Source organism: Ochotona curzoniae, unplaced genomic scaffold, assembly GCF_017591425.1.
Source record: "Ochotona curzoniae isolate NIBS_2020 unplaced genomic scaffold, NIBS_Ocur_1.0 contig_4877, whole genome shotgun sequence".
NCBI classification, from domain to species: Eukaryota; Metazoa; Chordata; class Mammalia; order Lagomorpha; family Ochotonidae; genus Ochotona; species Ochotona curzoniae.
In genome coordinates this window covers 759,961-779,382 of record NW_024466409.1, presented here as the reverse complement: position 1 = coordinate 779,382, position 19,422 = coordinate 759,961, and the positions used below count along the sequence as shown (strand labels likewise).

At 41.8% G+C, this 19,422-nt stretch overlaps 1 protein-coding gene across 2 annotated transcripts in view; it reads left to right on the top strand.

Annotated features, from left to right (window-relative positions):
* The window catches only part of HPS5 (HPS5 biogenesis of lysosomal organelles complex 2 subunit 2), a 48,821-nt gene that overhangs the window by 8,297 nt on the left and 21,102 nt on the right, over positions 1–19,422 (top strand). For both annotated transcript variants that reach the window (XM_040988470.1, XM_040988469.1), the window contains exons 4-10: positions 1,944–2,054; positions 2,195–2,259; positions 2,666–2,858; positions 4,884–5,017; positions 7,420–7,632; positions 7,918–7,989; positions 16,751–16,839. In XM_040988470.1, the coding sequence (XP_040844404.1) occupies positions 1,944–2,054; positions 2,195–2,259; positions 2,666–2,858; positions 4,884–5,017; positions 7,420–7,632; positions 7,918–7,989; positions 16,751–16,839 (877 nt within the window). The remainder of the gene's footprint in view (positions 1–1,943; positions 2,055–2,194; positions 2,260–2,665; positions 2,859–4,883; positions 5,018–7,419; positions 7,633–7,917; positions 7,990–16,750; positions 16,840–19,422) is intronic.

The following is a 19,422-nucleotide window of genomic DNA, read 5'->3' as shown; positions in this document are numbered from 1 at the left end:
GAGCCCCACTAGATCCCCCACCCCTGGGACTCACAAACTCAGCCACCCCTGTTGCAGATGGGCCGAAGGGCCTGTGCCGGTACCTGAGCCCTGCCAGATTCCCCACCTCTGGGGCTCATGAACCTAGCCACCCCCGTTGTAGTTGGGCCCAAGGGCTTGAGCATGGTAACCCAAACCCCACCAGATTGCCCACCCATGGGCTCACGAATCCAGCACCCACTTCTCAGGCTGGGCCAAGCAACTCCAGCTCTGCCAGATCTCCCCACCCATGGAGTGCATGAACCTGGCATCTCCTTGTTGATAGGCCTAAGGGTCTATGTGTCTTTTGCTTTCTCTCAGTAACTTTGCCTTTCAAATAAATAAATAAATAAATAAAATGTATTTTATTTTAATTTGAAAGGCAGAGCTAAAGAGAAACAGGGAGGGACAGAGTTACTTTCCATCTGCTGGTTGGTATCCATAGCATTCCCAGATAGACACAACAGCCTGGCCTGGGCCACTTGAAAGCCGGGAGTCAGGAACTTCTTCAAGGTCTCCTGCATGGCATGGGCCTAAATCCTTAGGCCTTTTTATCTGCTGACTTCCCAGGCAATTGGCAAGGAGTAGGATTGAAAGCGGAGTAGGTGGGACAGGAACCCGCACTTAGACAGTATGTTGGCATCACAGGCTGTGGCTTAATCCACAGAGCCATAATAATGCCCCATCCCATTACATTTTGAACCACACGAACCACTTCAGCTTTGCTAAACTCATTCCAAAACAGGGAATTGTAACCTGTGTTTTAGGGAACAAAGCAAAAGTCTGTTAGCTCTGTATAAAGAAATATGTGCCCTGATTACCTAGGAATGGCACAGTAAAGAATGAAATTGTATAACCAATTCTAAAATAGTCTCTTTCCTACACGTTCACTCCCATCCCAAAGCACCTTTCTCACCTCTGAGAAAAGGGAAGATAATATGATGTGAGATATGATTGTGTGGGTTGATACCAGGATGTTTTTCACTACAGGTTATTGAAGTTACAGTGGCTTAAGCAATGAAGGCATCTGTACTTACTTGGCAGTTGAGGGTTTAGGTGTAGTACTGTGGCCCAGCTGTATTACCAAGGACCCAGACTTGCCTTCCTTCCTGTCCTGCTAGTTTCCATGTGTCAGCATGTAATCACAGATGTGACATAGTAATCGTTATCCCACTTAATGTCCTCATTAGCCTCTCAGTCAAGAATGACTGGGCCAAGGGCAAGAGTTTTCTTTCCTGCAGACTCTGCTCTTATAAAAACTTCCCAAGTAAAACTTCCCAAGTAGCCTCCAGAAGGGCTTAGTTCTCTCAGCTGCTGTTGAGCCATATACGGCAGTGGAATCTGGAAAAGCAAACACCCTAGATTTTCTTGCTTTTATATTAGAAAGCAACAAAGACAAAGAGGGCTGTGAAAATCTTGTGTGATTTTTGCCACAGGGAATGGAGCACAGTGTGGCCCTAGATTTCTTTGGTGGATACAAAAAGGAAGCAACAGGCTGATGGGGAAGGGAGATGGGACAGTACAGTGACTTACATCTCTGCTCTACATAGTCTTACCCGGCTCTGAGAGCTGAGTGTATGGACAAGAAATGATTTGAATGAACAAATGTCTAGTGTGGGTGTTTTATTCTTGTGTCTTCTGCTGTCGGAGTCAGCACTGGAATGACCCAGCCAAATTATACAGAGCATGAATGGTGCTATTAACAACCTTTACCAAGGGCAAGTTACTCATTTATACAATTGTGCCTTTTTTGAGTTTCAGTTATATAATAGTGCAGTGTTCACTCATCTGGAGTCAGGAATACCTTTATGTTGCGTTGATGAGTAGGGAGAGGAAGCTCAAGGACAAATCCTCAGTATTTGTTGCCATTTCCTTGTCTGTCTGGCTGCATGTCATGATTATCTCCCTCTCTTTCACATGTTTAGTGCACGAGTATAGCCGTGTCTCGGAAGTGGCTGGCTTTGGGCAGTTCTGGAGGAGGACTCCATCTTATTCAGAGAGAAGGTTGGAAACACAGGCTGCTGCTTTCACATAAGGTAAGACTAAGAGCAGCCCTGTCACACACCATTCTGGGTGCCTGGGAGAAGTGCAAACTTCTCCTTGCAGTGTAAATTATCATTTGGGGTAGACGAATGGAAAACTTAAGAGTTAGAAATTGTTTCCTTTTGTGCTCTAGGAAGGTGCAATTTCTCAGGTTGCCTGTTGTTTACATGATGATGATTATGTTGCTGTGGCCACCAGGTGAGAGACTTTTAAATTAAATGCAATTTCATGAACAGAAGTTTTAGGGTGATCAGTGACTCCTGCTTGACTGTGACGATGTTGTTAATGAAATTCCTGTGCTCCTTGTGCAGTAACCCAGGATGGACAGCTGATCACCCTCGTGATTGTGCAAAGTTGCTCACTTGAGGCACTGACATTGTAAAGACTTTGTTAGAGAAAGCAGAACAGAGTTAATTTAAAGCATTTAAGTTCTGTTACAAAGGTCAAGTGGATAAAGCAAGACAATCGTACCTTGGCTTTTTACTTCCTTTTTTCTGCAGAGCAGGAATTTGCATATGTGCTTTATATAGTTGATACTATGATGCAACTAAATTGTACCTTTTTCACCTTTGTCAAAAACTTGCTTCTGTGCCTCAATTCTCAGTCAAGGCCTTGTAGTTGTTTGGGAGTTAAATCAAGAGCGTCGCGGGAAACCAGAACGCATTTATGTGTCTTCAGAACACAAGGGCCGGAAAGTTACAGCGCTCTGTTGGGACACAGCTCTTCTTAGAGTGTTTATAGGTGATCACGTGGGGAAAGTTTCTGCCATCAAACTCAACACTTCTAAGCAAGGAAAGGTGAGAACCAGTCCAATCTTTACATGTATGCTTGCATGTAAGGTGTAGAATTGTGAAGCTTTCAGTGAAAGCATGTGAATTTATCTACTGTAGTACTTGGAAGGGGGGCTGATATGGAGCCAAGTCTACAGGTTATTTATTTATTTTTAAAGATTTATTTATCTTTGTTGGAAAATCAGATATACAAAGAGGAGGAGAGACAGAGAGGGAGCTCTTCATTCCCCAAGTGAAGCGCAACGGCCGGTGCTGTGCCAATCAGGAGCCAGGAGCCAGGAACCTCCTCCAGGTCTCCCACATGGGTGCAGGGTCCCAAGGCTTTGGGCTGTCCTCCACTGCTTTCCCAGGCCACAAGCAGGGAGCTGGATGGGAAGTGGAGCTGCTGGGATTAGAACTGGTGCCGATATGGGATCCTGGTGTTCAAGGCGAGGACTTTAGCAGCTAGGCCACACTGCTGGGTCCTACAGGTTATTTTTTTCCCTATTATTATTATTATTATTATTTTCTGTATCTGGGGTAAGGAGAGAGATAAAGGGAGAAGCCCCACCCAGCCTCCCACCCATCCCTGGCAGGTTATTTTTTTAATTGAAGATTTATTAATTTATTTGAACAACAGTTTACACAGAATGAGAACTAGGGAGAGAGAGAGGGAGATCTTCTATCCATTGGTTTACTCCTTAAAATGGCTGCAATGGCCAGGACTGAACCTGACCAAAATATTGCAACAGAAAATGGAAAATTATGAAACTTAGCTTGCAGATGCCACTCTGTAGCAGAATCAAGCTGAAACGGACTCCAGTATGTTATACAGACAAATGAGTTCCCTTAAAACCTGCCCTCTTGGGGGCTGGCATTGTGGAGCAGCAGGTAAAGCCACCTCCTGTGACACTAATATCACATATGGGCACTGATTTGAGAGCTGGCTGCTCTGCTGTGCCACAGTGCTGAACTTGGATACATTATTTTAAAAGATTGCTTAGTTTATTTTTGAGAAGCAGAATTACAGAGATGAGAGGCGGATTGAGAGGATGGATGGTGATATGGAAAGAAAAAGAGAAAGAGAGAGAATCTTATCTCTTGGTTGATTCTCCAAATATCTTTAATGCCCAGACCTACACCAGTCTGAAGCCAGGAGTCTAGAACTCCATGCAAATTTCCCACATGGATATCAGGGGAAAAGCTATTGCTTTTCCCAGGTACCTTAGCAGGGAACTGGATCAAAAGTGGAGAAACTGAGACTTCAGCTATCACTCATATGGAATACCAGCATTCCAGGCAGCAGCTTGGTCTACTCTGCCATGATGCCAGCCTCTTGGCTAAATTATTTGAATGAAAACATTAATTTATTCCGACCTTGTTATCAATATCCATTAAAGTTATTATTTATTACCGTACATATGTATGTGTGTGTGTTTATATCAGTTAGAGACAGAGATCTTCAATCGACTGGCTCACACTCACATGGCTGCAATGGCTAGAGCTGGTCCAAAACTGGGTGCCAGGAATTTCTTCCATCTGGATGCAGAGTCCCAAATGTTGAGCTATCCTTCCCTGCTTTTCCAGGCCATAAGCAAGGAGCTGTATCAGAAGTGGAGAACAGCTGGGACTAGAACTAGCACCCATTTGGGATGCTGATGCTGCAGGCCTGTAGTGTTACCAGCTGTGCCACTGTGCCCCTCCTGATGTTTTTGACCTGGAGTAAAATTGCTACCTTACATATAATGTCTTTTTCCCAAAGTAGTATTTAATGGTGGAAAATTCTCTGCCATGTCCTAAAACTTGCTTTTCCACTCAGTACTGTCAGATTAGATCATCACAAGGAGAGCATTACTTTTCTCCTGTGCCAAGTTATGTCATAAAACTTTTGAGGGAAACTGTGATGCCCTGATAAGAAAATTAAGTTCTAGCCTGTTTAAAAATTTGATTTTGCTATTCAAGTTGTTTTTATTCAGATGATAAAGAGGAAGAGGTTATGTATATGTATCATAAGATAAAATCTACTTCATTTCCTTCTCATGTCCCTTTTAGGGAGCTGCTTCCTTTGTGATATTTCCTGTTCAGACAATAACAACAGTAGACTCCAGTGTTGTCCAGTTAGATTATTTGGATGGAAGACTACTTATATCTTCACTTACTCGATCCTTCTTATGTGACACTGAGAGGTAAATTAACTAACCATGAATCAACAGAAATATATATCATGAATCCAAATGTACCTGTTTCACATAGGGTGTAGCCAGAGTTAGGAGACAGAAACAGAGAACTTGTTGAAAAGCAACATCTTTTAGATTTACCCATTGTTTGTTAGCTGGAATGCAGTTTTCAGGGATGGTACAATAATTTAAAAATTCATTTGTATTGAAAAGTTGGGTTTTTTATTTGTTTCTACCATTGTTTTCTTCCAACAAGTAGCATTTAAGAAAAAAAAAAAAAAGATGTCAGGATTCCTAATAATTAACCAAAATGATAAAAATTTGCTTCTCCTGCTGTCCATTGTGCACTTTTTGTCAGTACTGGGAATGAACAAGGTCAGTATTGTGAGTAGAGTGAAGAGCCATGCTATAATAGGATGATGGATAGTAGAACCTGAGGATGTGGTGTCATGTTCTAGTTCTGTCTCCCCTCCAACCTTGCTGAAGGTCAGTTTCCCTGGCTAGAATATAGTGATAGCTTCAGGACTAACAAAAATCATGGATATGAAAATACTTAACAGTGCCTGTCACATATTTTTTGAAAACAAAGAAAGCATTCATGAGTATAGACGAAGAAAATGAGTTGACTACATTTTCCACTCAAGCATTTATTGTGCCCTTCTAGATTTTTAGTATCAAGGCATAAGGGCAGATGTAAATCAAATAAGAAATATATTGTATTTTCCAAATAAGGAAAATAAGGATTAAGGCCATTATTCCTTTCTTATTCTATGTGTTTCAAAACAGTTTCATATTGTGTTCTCACAATAAAGCAAATGCTGTATTTTATTTGCAAAGTAAATAGAAGAATATTTGTGGGATTATCTGAGGTCATGTAGTAAACTCATTCTAGTGAGGGTATTAGATTACTCTGCAGTAGAAGAGATGGAGTTTATAGAGCACTGGCCGTGTGTTCAGTACTTTCTGGGGGCCAGGCGCTGTCCTATACACTAATGCATTCAACTCGAGAGGAATAAAAAATGCCCTTTGTCCTGTAAAGTCATCATCTACTGTTCAGATAGACATCATTGATGTATCTAATGTGGTAAGTACTGTGAAATCATCGCGTCAGAAGCTTGTGGTTCATATGGGAGTTAGGACAGTTCTCAGAGAGAAGGTGATGGAGGTAAGTCACGAAGAATAGATAGCAGGAGTTTTTAGGAAGAGATCTCATTCTCCCTGTGACTTTCTTTCTTTCTTTTTTTTTTTTAAGATTTATTTGTTTTTATTACACAGTCAGATATACAGAGAGCTGGAGAGATAGAGAGGAAGATCTTCTGTCCGTGATTCATTCCCCAAGTGAGTGCAACGGCCAGTGCTGTGCCGATCAGGAGCCAGGAGCCAGGAACCTCCTCCAGGTCTCCCACACGGGTGCAGGATCCCAAGGCATTGGGCCGTCCTCGACTGCTTTCCCGGGCCACAAGCAGGGAGGTAGATGAGAAGTGGAGCTGCCAGGATTAGAACCAGTGCCCATATGGGATCCTGGCGTTCAAGGCGAGGACTTTAGCAGCTAGGCCACGCCGCCGGGCCCTCCCTGTGACTTTCTATGTTCACATCCCACGTGTCTGTCCAGATCTTTGGTACGTTTAACTCAGATAATTCTAAAGTAACAGGTTTTAGAAGACGTGGCATTTTGAGGGAAGAGTGAGGAGTTTCTGAGATGTTTGTGCTGAGGGAGTGATTGAAAGGCAAGATTAGAGAGAGATATTAGTAGTGTATCCAGAAGACTACCAGTGCTAAGATGGGATGGCACACATTCTTAGATTTGCAAAGGACAGTCTTCTTGATTTTAAGTGTTGATCTTGTACCCAGTCACATGGCTTACTTCTTTTATTTGTTTTTAGTTTGGGATTATGTTGGACAATCTCTGTACAATGGTATCATGTACATATATTGATATTTTGTTGCTTTAAAAAATAGATTGTCTTTTTTTTAAAGGGCCTTCACATAACTCTGAGCCCCTTATTCTGTAGATAATAAACTGAACATTTACATGTCACAGAGATAGCTAATGGCAAAACAGAGCCAGAGCCCTATCCTGAACCTTCAGTTCTGTGGTTCTTGTCAGTGGTTTGCTAATGTGAATGAGGGAGAGGACATTGCAAGTGGGTTCTTAATGCCTGGCCGAGTTTTAAAGCTGAGTTTGTTTGTTTGCTTGTTTGTTTTGAACCACCCCCTCCCTTTTTTTTTTTATTACATTTCATTTTATGACACTGTTTCATAGGCTCTGGAGTTCTCCCAACCCCTCCCTGTACCACCCCCTCATGGTGGATTACTCCACCTTATTGCAGTATTACAGTTCAAATCCAGTCATGATTTGTTTTGAACCCTTTTGTAACTAAGCATGCTTTCTTCTCCTTTCTGGATGTTAGAGAAAAGTTTTGGAAAATTGGAAACAAGGAAAGAGATGGAGAATTTGGAGCCTGTTTCTTTCCTGGAAGATGTTCCGGAAGCCAGCAACCTCTGATCTATTGCGCACGCCCTGGCTCCAGGATGTGGGAAGTGAACTTCGATGGGGAAGTGATAAGCACACATCAGTTCAAGAAACTGCTCTCATTGCCACCCCTCCCTGTGATCTCACTCAGGTTTGACTTTTCCTAGTGGTTGGAATTATTTGAGGAATTTGTTGGGTGACAATCTTTGTTATTCTGTATGTCTTGAACACTTTTAAGAATGCAATAGAATTTTTATGAAAAGATTTGGTGAAACCAAAACAGTGTTTTATCAATTGTTCTTCCTATAATGGGTGAATCAAATAAGGGCAGGTTCAGTTTGGCTTTTGATGTTGTTTTGGAGGCAAGAATTTCCTGCTCCTGAGAAAAGTCTTTTAGGCTGTGATTCAATCCTTAATGGCTGTGTTTACTTCCTAGATCAGAACCTCAGTATGATCACACACTTGGCTCCTCCCAGTCTTTGTCTTTCCCCAGACTCTTGCATCTTAGGTAAGTTTCTCCTTTGATCCTCAAAATAAAATGGACACTTAGCTCTTTCTCCTCATTTTCTGTCTAGAAGCAGATTTTTAAAAAAGATTTAATTATTTATTTGACACGAAAAATGGCAGAAAATGAGACAAAGAGCAAGATCCTGTACCCACTGGTTCATTCATCAAAGGCTGCAAGGGCTAGGGCTGATCCTGGCTGTAGGCAGAAATCTGGAATCCCATCTGGGTCTCCCAAGCACTTGGGCCTTACTTTGCTGTTTTCCCAGGCACATTAGCAGGGAACTAGATCAGAAATGTAACTATGCACTCTGCTAGATGCCAGCAACTCAGACAATGGCTTAACTGGTTGTGCACAGTGCTGACTCCTAGAAACATTTTTTTTCTTTTTTATATTTTTGGCAGTCTTTACATTGTTAATTGGAGTAAAAAGGTACAAGGGCTATAGGAAAGTGGATAACACCACTATTTTCATATTATTTCCTTCATATATCTGAGGTAAAGGGAATATTGAGGGAGAAGCCCCACCCCAGGTCCCGGATGTGGGGCATGCTTTGAGATCCTTGTTGAAGTGGTTTTGATTGCTGCCAATCTCGCCACTCCAGGCATGATGAGGCTGTTGATTGACATAGTTCATCATAGAGTCTCAATTTGTCTAGTATTTCGCTACTAACATATAGCTGAAGTGGTTGATTGACTGGTTCTATCTTCCGTCTTTTCTTGGTTAGGGTTCTGAGTCCAGCAGTTTGATTGGGGGGGTCCCCAAAGAAAGGTTGAGGTATTCCCAGACCATATTCCTATATGTACTAACAAGTATAGGGCCCAGCACAGTCCATCGCACTGATTAGCTGGTGATTGCAACTGCTGGATTGGTTCTGTTTTCAGCCCCAGCTTCCACTGGAACCAATGGGTGTTGCAGTCCAGCCTGGCTCTGCCCATCACATACTTGGCCCTCACATAAACCAGTGGGAGCTGCAACCCAGTCAGAGTGACCCACAATAACCCCCACCAGGCCCACCCCTACCCTGGTTTGCCAGTATGTGTAGCAGACTAGTTAAGTCTGCCCTATATCCCATTTGGCTCTCGTAAATTTCGAAGGGAATTGAAGCTTAGTTCCATCTAACCAGCTCAACTATCCAGCTCTCACGGATGTTGTTGAGTGCCTCTCTGTCTAGCCATCCCAGCCACAGTGTGCCACAGTGCTGACCCCTAGGAACAGTTTTTTAAGATTGTTTTGCATTAACTTAGTTTTGATAAGTTATGAAATGACTGTATTGCCTGTAGTGTTTTTTTAATATAAGAAGAAGGAAAAGATCTTGGGGATATACTTCTCCCTCTAAGCCATTTGGACAGTTTATAATTGTCAGGGAACTTCTGTCACTTGTAAGTAAAGTTATGTGTTCTCCTACCTGGTAGAATGCTACAGTGGAAAGCAAGTCCCAGACTGAAACACCACACAGAAAGAGAAGCACGTTATTAGCTAACAGGCACAAAAATGTTGTAGAACTCGTTTTTGTAAGCTTGATGAAATTTCAGCTATCTGCCCTTTAGGGATTCTGGTAAGCATTAAGAGTACAAGCTCTGCTCCAGGCTCTTCAGTCCTGTTCTAATATCAGGGTTCAGCTAACTCCCTAACTGGCAAAAACTACTATTATGTAGAAGTTCAGAGTGCCACACTAAAGGTCAACTGCTGGACTTGCCTTATTCTGAGAGAAGGGATGGTGGTTTATGATTTCCAGCTGACTTCTGTGTCTTGAAATCTACTTATTTCACCAAGGAAAAATGTTTATAATACCCTGAAGCTAACTAATATGATCTTGAATTCAGCTCTGAAGAATGTCAAGGGTTGTTAAAGGGTACATTGAAATGTGAACTCTTATTGGGTTCTTTCAAAGCTGAACTGCTCAGAGAACATGATTTTTAAAAAATAGTTGGCAGGAAGGTAGGTGTTTAACATGGTGGTTGGGATTTTTTTTATTATCATTTTATGATACAGTTCCATAGATTCCTAGCATTTCCCTTATCCCCTCCCCAATTCCTTTCCCCCCACCTAGTTCCTTTATATCATTACTAAAATATAGTTCTTCATACACAGTCATATGTCCATCATTGTGGACCTGGACAATGGCAGAGTCCAGCATCCTATTGTCAAGATATAGTGAACAGTTTCATTGTAAGTCCATCTTTGGAAGCAGAAATGCATACTACATTGTATCCTCACATCTGGATGTTAGTCTCCATTTCACAGCTGCTGTATATCCCCTTACATGAAAAGTCATAATACAAAATCAACAATAAAAAGAAAAATTGAAATTTACATGAAATTTACATTGAATTTACATGTTACTAGATATGACAGTATCCATTACACACTACTATACATCCCTTTAAATGAAGAGCCACAAAACAAAATGAACATCAGGGAGAAACAAGAAATTAACAACCCCAAGGAGTTAAATAACATGCTATTAAATGACTAACGTGTAGCTGAAGAATTGAAAATCAAGAACCTTCTTGAAGAAAATGATGCTACTCTATGATCTATGAGTTATTGAATGATTTAATCAGAAGAAACTTTTTAAGAGATGAAACTAACATAAAACAAAACCCATGCGATATAGTTTCTGCTGAATTTTGTTGGTGAAGTGTGTCTCTTTTAGACAATAAATAGATGGGTTTTGTTTTTTTGATCCAGTCTACTAATCTATGATGTTTGATTGAGCTTAAACCATTTACATTCAGAGTTTAGTATGTATGGATGGAACTTTGGTCCTGTCATTTTAGGAATGGGTTGTTCATTGATTTAGTCTTCTGTTGTCATTTTACTGGGATGTTCTTCCCATTTGCCTTTGGTTTTTTAGGTGCTATTCCTCTTCTCTGTCAAGAGAACATCGTGAAGTATCATTTGTAGGGCAGGTTTGGAAGAGGCAAATTCTTTTAACTTTTCTTGAATGTGGAAGAATTTTATTTCATTTTCAAAGACAAAAGAAAGCTTTGCTGGATATGTTATCCTAGGCCAACAATTGTTTTCTTTTAGAATCTGGAATATGTCACTCCATTTTCTTCTTGCTTGTAGAGTTTCCTGTGAGAGATCTCCTGTGAGCTTAAATGGCATTCCTTTATATGTCAATTGATTCTTTTCATGTGCACATTTAAGGATCTTTTCCTTATGTTCAATTGAAGAGAGCTTGATGATCATGTGTCTTGGTGAAGATCGCTTTTGATCAAGCCTGTTGGGAGTTCTGTGTCCCTCCTGGATCTTGTTTCCCAATTCTTGCTCCAGATGAGAAAAATTTTCCTTGATTATTTCATTAAATACATTTGCAAACTCAGCTTCTCTTTCTGCACCTTCTGGGACTCCGATAGCTCTTATATTTGGTCTCTTCATAGTGTCTTTCAATTCTTGAATATTTTTTTTGGCCTGAACTAGCTCTGCTTTCAGCTTTTTGTTTGCTTCCCCCCCGGTGACAGGAAATACCTTCCAACTGTGAGATACTGCTTGCTTCATTCTATTTTGGAGACTCTCCACTGTACTTGTAATTTGCTTTACTGTGTTCTTAATTTCTGATCTATCAGTCTTGATTTGGTTTATTGCTTCCTTAAATTCTTTGAACCTTTGTATGTGCTTCTCATTGTTGATCAGAAGCTTTAAAATGAGTTTTATGAATTCTGTATTTCCCCATTTTCTCGATGTCTTCCTCCGTTAACTCTGAGTTTGGCATAGGGTTTTGCTCCTTTGCAGGGGAGTTTTCAGTAATATTCATTGTGCCTTTGTCTCTTCTTTTGCTCTTGGTCATTGTACTTCTGGTTAGCAGAGTCTTCCTGGGGCAGGTTTCTAAGCTGTTTCACCCTCAGGTCTACAATGCGCTTTTACTTGTTGCAGTTGGTGCACAACTTTTTGCTTGCAGCCACTTGTGCCACAACCTCCAGCGAGTTCCAGGTCTGGATTCTTATGTCAGATTTCCACCGTGGTCTTCACAGCCCCAGCTCCTGGCTCACCAGTCTCCACCTCCTGTGATACTGTGCTGAGGCTTCACTGTTGTCTCTGCAACCTTTTTCCCACTTTCGGTTTGAGCAGGTCCCAGGGTTAGAGAGACACCAGGTGTCCTATATCGTTAGGTTGTTGGTGGCGCTGGATGTTAGGTCTGGTGCCATACGGACCTATTTTGACCTGTACGATGCCACAGTTGGTAATATTTTCCTGTGGGACCAAAGCAATTCACTGAACTCAGTGAGTTCTCACGAGATCAGCACATGCGCAGTTCACTGTTGTCCCCTGCAGTCCTAAAGCTATTACCACAGTGTACAAAATGGTGCTTGATGTATCACTACTAGAGTTCTTGATCTGCTGGCCTTCAGATCTGAGGGCTACCCAGACCTGTCTTGGATGGAACCTGTAGAATGCCACCTTGATGCAGTTCACTGAGTCAGAAATGAGTTCACTCCCAGCTCAGTTTATGCTCAGTCCTTTCCCTTACCTTTGTCTCCTTACACAAAATGGCACCCAATTCTGCTCTATTGGGCTGACTGGGCCATGAAATCCACACTGTTCTCGCACTGTCCGGCTGGGATCTGCTGCTCTGTTTCTGCTCCTGGTCAAATCAAATGGACCAGCAGGACAGACAGTTCTTTTTCTGGGTTCACCTCCCAAGCTCCCAGTGAAAAGTCCCTTCCCACCTGGTTGCTGGTGGAGTTCTGGCTGCTGGTGGAGTTCAGATCGTTGTTGGCTGAATGCCGCTGGAGTATCAGCCACTGCAACACCACACCATTGTTTTTGCTGCTTTCCTGTTTCTGTCAGTCTCCAGGCACCCCTCCACTGTTGTTCTGTCCTTTCCTACTTCCTGGAATGTGTCCTCTCTGCTTCATTCTGATTAAATGTCTTTCTGTCCGTTTAAACGAGTCCTTACCCTATTCCGCCATCTTGATTTCTCTTGGTGAGTAGGTGAGTTCCATGCTTGGCCCCACCTCCTGATTCCAATTTTGGCAATGTGAACCCTGGGAAATTCAAGTAATTGAGTTTATTTTCTTTCCTTCTTTAATTTTTTTTTATAAGGGACATTTGTATTCGATAATCAGAGTAACAGAGCAAGGAGGAGAGAAAGAAATATCAAAAGTCTGCTAGTTCATTTTCTGAATGCCTAGAATAGCCAGAGCTGGAATTCCAGCTGAGTCTCCCACAAGTACTGGCAGGAACCCAAGTCTTGCTGTGTTCTCAGATTTATTAGCAATATACTAGATTGGAAGCAGTAGATCCAGCATTTTAATATGGGGTGAGTGTATCCCAAGCAATGGTTCAGTCTGCTGTGCACAGTGCCTGCCCCCAAGTGATTTGATTCCTGCCATACACCTGGGAAACATGGATTGAGTTCCCAGCTCCAGCTCCTTGCTTCTGCCTCAGCTGCTGCAGACAGCTGTAGGCCTGTGGGCAGTGAGCATATGGGAGCTCGATGATATTTATACTTGTCTTACGTCTAAACAGTAAGCTCCCTGGAAGTTTTGTGTCTTGGCCTGCTGTGTGGCATATGACAAACACTGAAGTATTTGTTCGCTCTGGTGTGACGTGGGGTGTGGAGAGGTCATAATTAGTAGTCTGTTTTCTAATAACTGGGCCAAGTATGTTTGATTCTCCTGTTATTTTGTAGAGTTCAGCTGTTTAAAACTCCTTTTATATGTCTCAAGCATGGTAAACAAAGCCCTCCTGGCTCTGCCTACTCCCATCCTAAACAATAAGAACTATGGAATCTTGGCTGCTTCATCCAGCAGGCTTGCTCCATTGTCACATTCATGTGTTATGAGTTTCCTTCTCAGCTCAAAAATGTCAACTTCTTTACTAGGGACACAGTGCCAGATACATAAAAAGCTTTTATATACTAGGTAACTTAACAAAGATTAAAAAGAAAAAAATGCGAGGGTGGGGGAAGATAAACCATGAATAGGAGAGCTTCTTGCTTCTATTTACCTCTGTTAATTTTTCCTCTGTATCAACACTTGTGTCCGTTGCTACTTCTACTATCCACCCACAGATCTCACAAGGTGACATCAGTCTATACCACATTTTATTTCTTTTTGGGTACGCCAGTATCACTTTCTGTTCCTTAATTTTTAAAGACACTTTACAGAAATTTATTTATTTTATTTTTCTGAGTTGGGGAAGTAAGCAGCAAGCTATCTCCCATTGCAGATTCACTGCTGAAGGGGCCAGGACTAACCCAGGAACCCAGAACTCCTTCTGTGTCTCCCATTGGGTGACAGGGACCCAACTGCTTGAGCTGCCTTCTCCCTGGGACAACATTAGCAGGAAGCCGGAATCAGGAGGAGAACCAGGACTGAAACCCAGTCACTTCCATATGGGATGTGAGTGTCCCAAGTGGCTGCTTAAATGCTACACCACATGCCTACCACCTATCCTTAACTTTCTAAACAAGGCTGTTAGGTACATTTCTCTTTATTATCAATGAAGGGACAAATGGATAGGAATGTATGAATTGCAAATATTCCTGCTTGTCTAGCTCCCACACTCCCATTTAATCTAAGTTGCTATTTCTTTTCTTTCCTTTTCTTTTAAAAAATCTACTTTTATTGGAAAGTCAGATTTACAGAGAGGAGAGACAAAAATCTTCCGCCTGTTGGTTCATTCCCCAAGTGGCCGAAATGGCCAGAGCTGCCAACCGGAGCCAGGAGCTTCCTCCAGCTCTCCCACACAGGTGCAGGGTCTCAAGGCTTTGGGCTGTTCTCTACTGCTTTCCAAGGCCACAAGCAGGGAGCTGGAAGGGAAGTAAAGCAGCCGGCACCCATGTGGGATCCTGGTGGATACAAGGTGTGGATTTAGCCACGGAGGCTACTGCACCAAGCCCTGAAGTTGCTATTTCTAAGAAATGTTCAGAACTGAGTATCCAGTATAATTTTTAAAACATGATCTTGTGTCCTTTAACTCAGTGAGTCTGATACCTTGTATTTTCTGCTCTGGATCTTCAAGATAACCTTCCTTGTTTTGTTTCCTTGGACTAGAATACTGACCATTTCTTTCATCTTGTGACAAAGATGACTCTCCTGAAAGGGCATTGATCTCATCTTTCATATTTACAAAATGGTTAGTCTATGTGAGGACCTAGATCCTATTAAATACTCTCTTTCATTTCATAACCATATTGAACTCCCCCTCACCACCACCTTGTTTGTAAGATTTATGTATTTATTTATTTGAAAGGTAGAGTTACAGAAAAGAAAGATAGAGAAATTTGCTTCCACTGATTGATTCACTTTCCAGAGGGCATCAATGGCTTGGGCTGGAGCAAGCCAAAGCCTGGCACCAAAAGGTTCCAGTGGGTGGCAAGGGCTTATGCACTTCCGCCATCTTCTGCTGCTTTCCCAGGTATATTAGCAGGGAGTTGGATCAGAAGTGGAGCAAGTAGGACTCAAATCAGTGTGCTGTTGTGGGCAGTGGCTATACCTAATACATCACAATGCTGGCCATATCATGTGAAACTCTTGGAGACATAGTACATAGTACTCTTGGACACATAAAAAAAGTATGGTTCAGTTTTGTCGCCAGCATGTTGGATTAACTGGCTAGTCCTGTACTTGCAAGTGCCAGCATCCCATATGTGTGCCCTTTCATGTCCCTTTTGCTCCACTTCCAATCCAGCTTTGCTTGTGGCTTGGGAAAGCAGCAGAAAATGGTCCAAGCTTCCACATGGGAGACCCAAAAGAGGTTCCTGGCTCCTGGCTTCAGTTTGGCTCAGCTTTGGCCATTGTGGCCATTTGGAACCAGCAGATGGAAGGTCTTTCTCTCTGTAGAGGATAGTCCAAAGCCTTGAGACCCTGTACCCGCATGGGAAACTAGGAAGAGGCTTTGGGCTTCTAGTTTCAGATTGGCACAACTCTGGCCGTTGTGGCTGCTTGGGGAGTGACTCATCGTATGGAGATATTCCTTTCTGTCTCTCTTCTTCGTATATCTGACTTTCCAATTTAAAAAAAAAATTTAGGGCCCGGCAGCATGGCCTAGCAGCTAAAGTCCTCACCTTAAACGTGCCGGGATCCCATATGGGCACCAGTTCTAATCTCGGCAGCTGCACTTCCCATCCAGCTCCCTGCTTGTGGCCTGGGAAAGCAGTCGGGGATGGCCCAAGGCTTTGGGATCCTGCATCCATGTGGGAGACCCGGAAAAAGTTCCTGGCTCCTGGCTCCTAGCTTTGGATTGGCTCAGCTCCAGCCGTTAGGCTCACTTGGGGAGTGAATCATCAGACGGAAGATCTTCCTCTCTGTCTCTCCTCCTCTCTGTAAATCTGACTTTGTAATAAAAAAATAAGTAAATCTTAAAAAAATATTTAAAGCTGTGGCACATAGTCGAATGAGAGTTCTCATCCTTTTGTGACTGTACAACTAGAGAGATTTAAACATTTCCATTTGTACTGCTGGCTTATTAGAGAAGTGAAGGGTGGCAATATTTTAGTCCTTGCTTTAAATATATGCCTTTTGTATCACATGTTGTTTATCCTGCTATCAAACAAAAAGTGGTGTAAGCTTTTCTTTCTGCAGATACTAGCCTTTTCTTTATCTAGGAGATAATTAATGTGTATGTCTGATTTTCTCAGTTTGTAGCATTTCGTTGGTTGATTAGCTGGATCATTATTAGGTGGTGGTTGTTTTTTTTTTTTTTTTTTTTTTTTTTTTTGCATGATCTGATTGTATTTAACAGGCAGTGGGAGGAATTCTGCGTCCCAACAAACCCTAAATCTCTTGGCTTCTTCCACTTTGTCTTGCAGTGAGCATTGTGTGCTGACCTGGACAGAAAGAGGAATTTATATTTTCGTTCCTCAGAATGTTCAAGTTCTTCTTTGGAGTGAAGTCAGAGGTAACTCTGTTTTCCTTCCTATGCAACTCACGCTTGTGAAAGATTTAATTATTATAGGAGGAGTCTCTTCCACTGTAATAAGTTGAAAAATAAGATGTAAGAGCATTTCTTCTAAAGTTTAAGATGTATGTTTTCAATTGTAAGGTTCTCAAACATGTATTTGTAAGTTTGTATTCAGGTATTTATTTTTATGGGTAATTTTAAGTGCAATTTCCATTTATTTCTAGTGACTGCTACCAAAAAAAATAAGTTAATATGTTTTAAAAATTGTATTTATTTTCATTTTGTTTGTAAGATAGAGAAATAGAGAGACAGACAGAAATGAACTTCTATCTGTTTCTTCACTTCCCAGAAGCTCTCAACAGTGAGGGTTGGGCCACCCTGAGGTCAGGAGCCCTGCACTCAGTCTGAGTCGCCCACGTAGATGGCAGGGACTCAGCAACTTAAGTTATCTTGAGCTGGCCCCTGGGGTGTGCAGTTAGAAGGAGCTGAGTGGAAGAAGAAGAGCTAGGATTCAAACCTGGAATTCTGACACAGCATGCGAGTATCTGAGTGGCAGCTCAATTACAGCATTAAAGGTCCACCCCAAATGGGTTAATTGTTATTCCTGTGAGATGTTTTGCTTTGATTCCTGTTTCACATCTCAATGATTTGGGGTTCAAAAATCCTCATAGGAGGGCCCGGTGGAGTAGCTTAGTGGCTGCAGTCCTTGCCTTGCATGCCCAGGATCCCATATTGGTGCCAGTTCTAATCCTAGCGGCCCTGCTTCCCATCCAGCTCCCTGTTTGTGGCCTGGAAAGCAGTGGAGGATGGCCCAAAGCCTTGGGACCCTGCACCTATGTGGGAGACTTGGAAGAGCTCCTGGCTCCTGGCTTCGGATTGGCTCAGCTCCAGCCATTGCAGCCGCGAATCATCAGATGGAGGATCTTCCTCTCTGTGTATCTGCCTTTCCAATAAAAATAAATAAATCTTAACAAAAAAAACAAAAAACACCAAACCTACCCCCTTCCATGTGTTTAAAGCAAAATCCTCACAGGAACAAAGTCTGTTATGTGTGATCAGAACAGAGCATATTTATATTCTTTTGGATGAAACCATGCGGGGGGAGGATTAGCTTTTTTAGTGTTGCTACACAGTAGAGAATATATGTTGACCTTCTGGATTATTTTTTTCTACTTCATATGCAAAAATAGAAAGAAGCCATATTCTCTGATCTGATCATTACTGGTTTCTCATGGGCTAGGCTATCTCTTGAAATTTGTTTTGTTGTAGTCATTTGCAGATATTCTGCCAAGAGAAATGTTTCATCGTGATGTACTTAGTGTGGTAAAAATCTGTTCGTTGAACATTGGATTGTAATTTGTAACTATCAGAAACGATGTAGTCTGACTTCTAGTGTAGATTGCCCTCTTTTAAGGTCTCAGTTCCTTTTTCACAGAGAATCGCATTTTCAGGGGCCAGAGCTGTGATTCAGTAGGGAAAGATGCCGCCTGCAGTGGAGGCATTCCATGTGGATACTGGTTGGAATCTTGGCTGCTCCATTTCTGATACAGCTCCGTGTTAATGTGTCTGGAAAAGCAATAGAAGATGCTTGGATCCCTGCAGGAAGGAGAAAACTCCAGCTGCTGGCTTTGGAACAGCCAGGCTCTGGCCATTGCTATTATCTGGAGAGTGAATCGGTGGATAGACGATATCTCTGTATCTCTTTCAATGTCTTTCCCTTTTTTCTTTCTTTCTTTTTTTCTTTTTTGTGTAACACTGCCTTTCATTAAACAACTTTCAAAAAAGAAAATTGCTGGGCCCAGCTCTAGCTGAGTTCGGAGCTCAAGAAGGGTACGTGCAGTCGGCGATAAGACAGACACTGCCACTTGGTGCCTTCTTGCTACAGCTCAGGAAGAAGCTGTCCTTTTTATTTACTCAGACACATCACAAGCCTCTGCACAATCGTTTGATTGTTCTGTTTTGTACTTCATGACTAAGTGGGTATGCACAGATGTTTGATTATTTTTTATTTCATGGTCAACCAGGTGCTCTTAAAGATAATTCTGTAATTTACTATAATAGTTTCTAAAGCAAGCCGTTATTCATTCTTCAGAAGTAGCCATTAGACAGCCAGAACTCCAAGGCCAAGGCACAGATGGTTACCTACTAATCAATAAAACATTCCTACTACATTTTATTTCCACAACTTATCTATCACTTAATGGGAGAAATATAACAAAAGAGAAAAGAAACCATAAAGATCCAAGACAAAAAGTTTCAAACACTAAATCCCTCTACAACTGCAGGCTCTACAACCTCATAAACAATCAAACAATAATCCAAAGTATATCTCTATGATATTAATAAAAACTTCGTATGTTTTCTCTAGTTAAAGAATTATGAAAGTAGCTAAAACAGCTGCATTTTCTGTGCTCTAAAGAGTTGTAAGGACTCTTTAAACAGCTACTTTTTCTGTGCTCTGAAGGTTGCAAGCTAACCTTTAAGGTCACAATAACTATTTTTTGCCATAGCAGTTTCTGCTCATATTCCCATCACTTCCATTAGTTTGTAAAATTCTTTTTTTTTTTTAAAGATTTATTT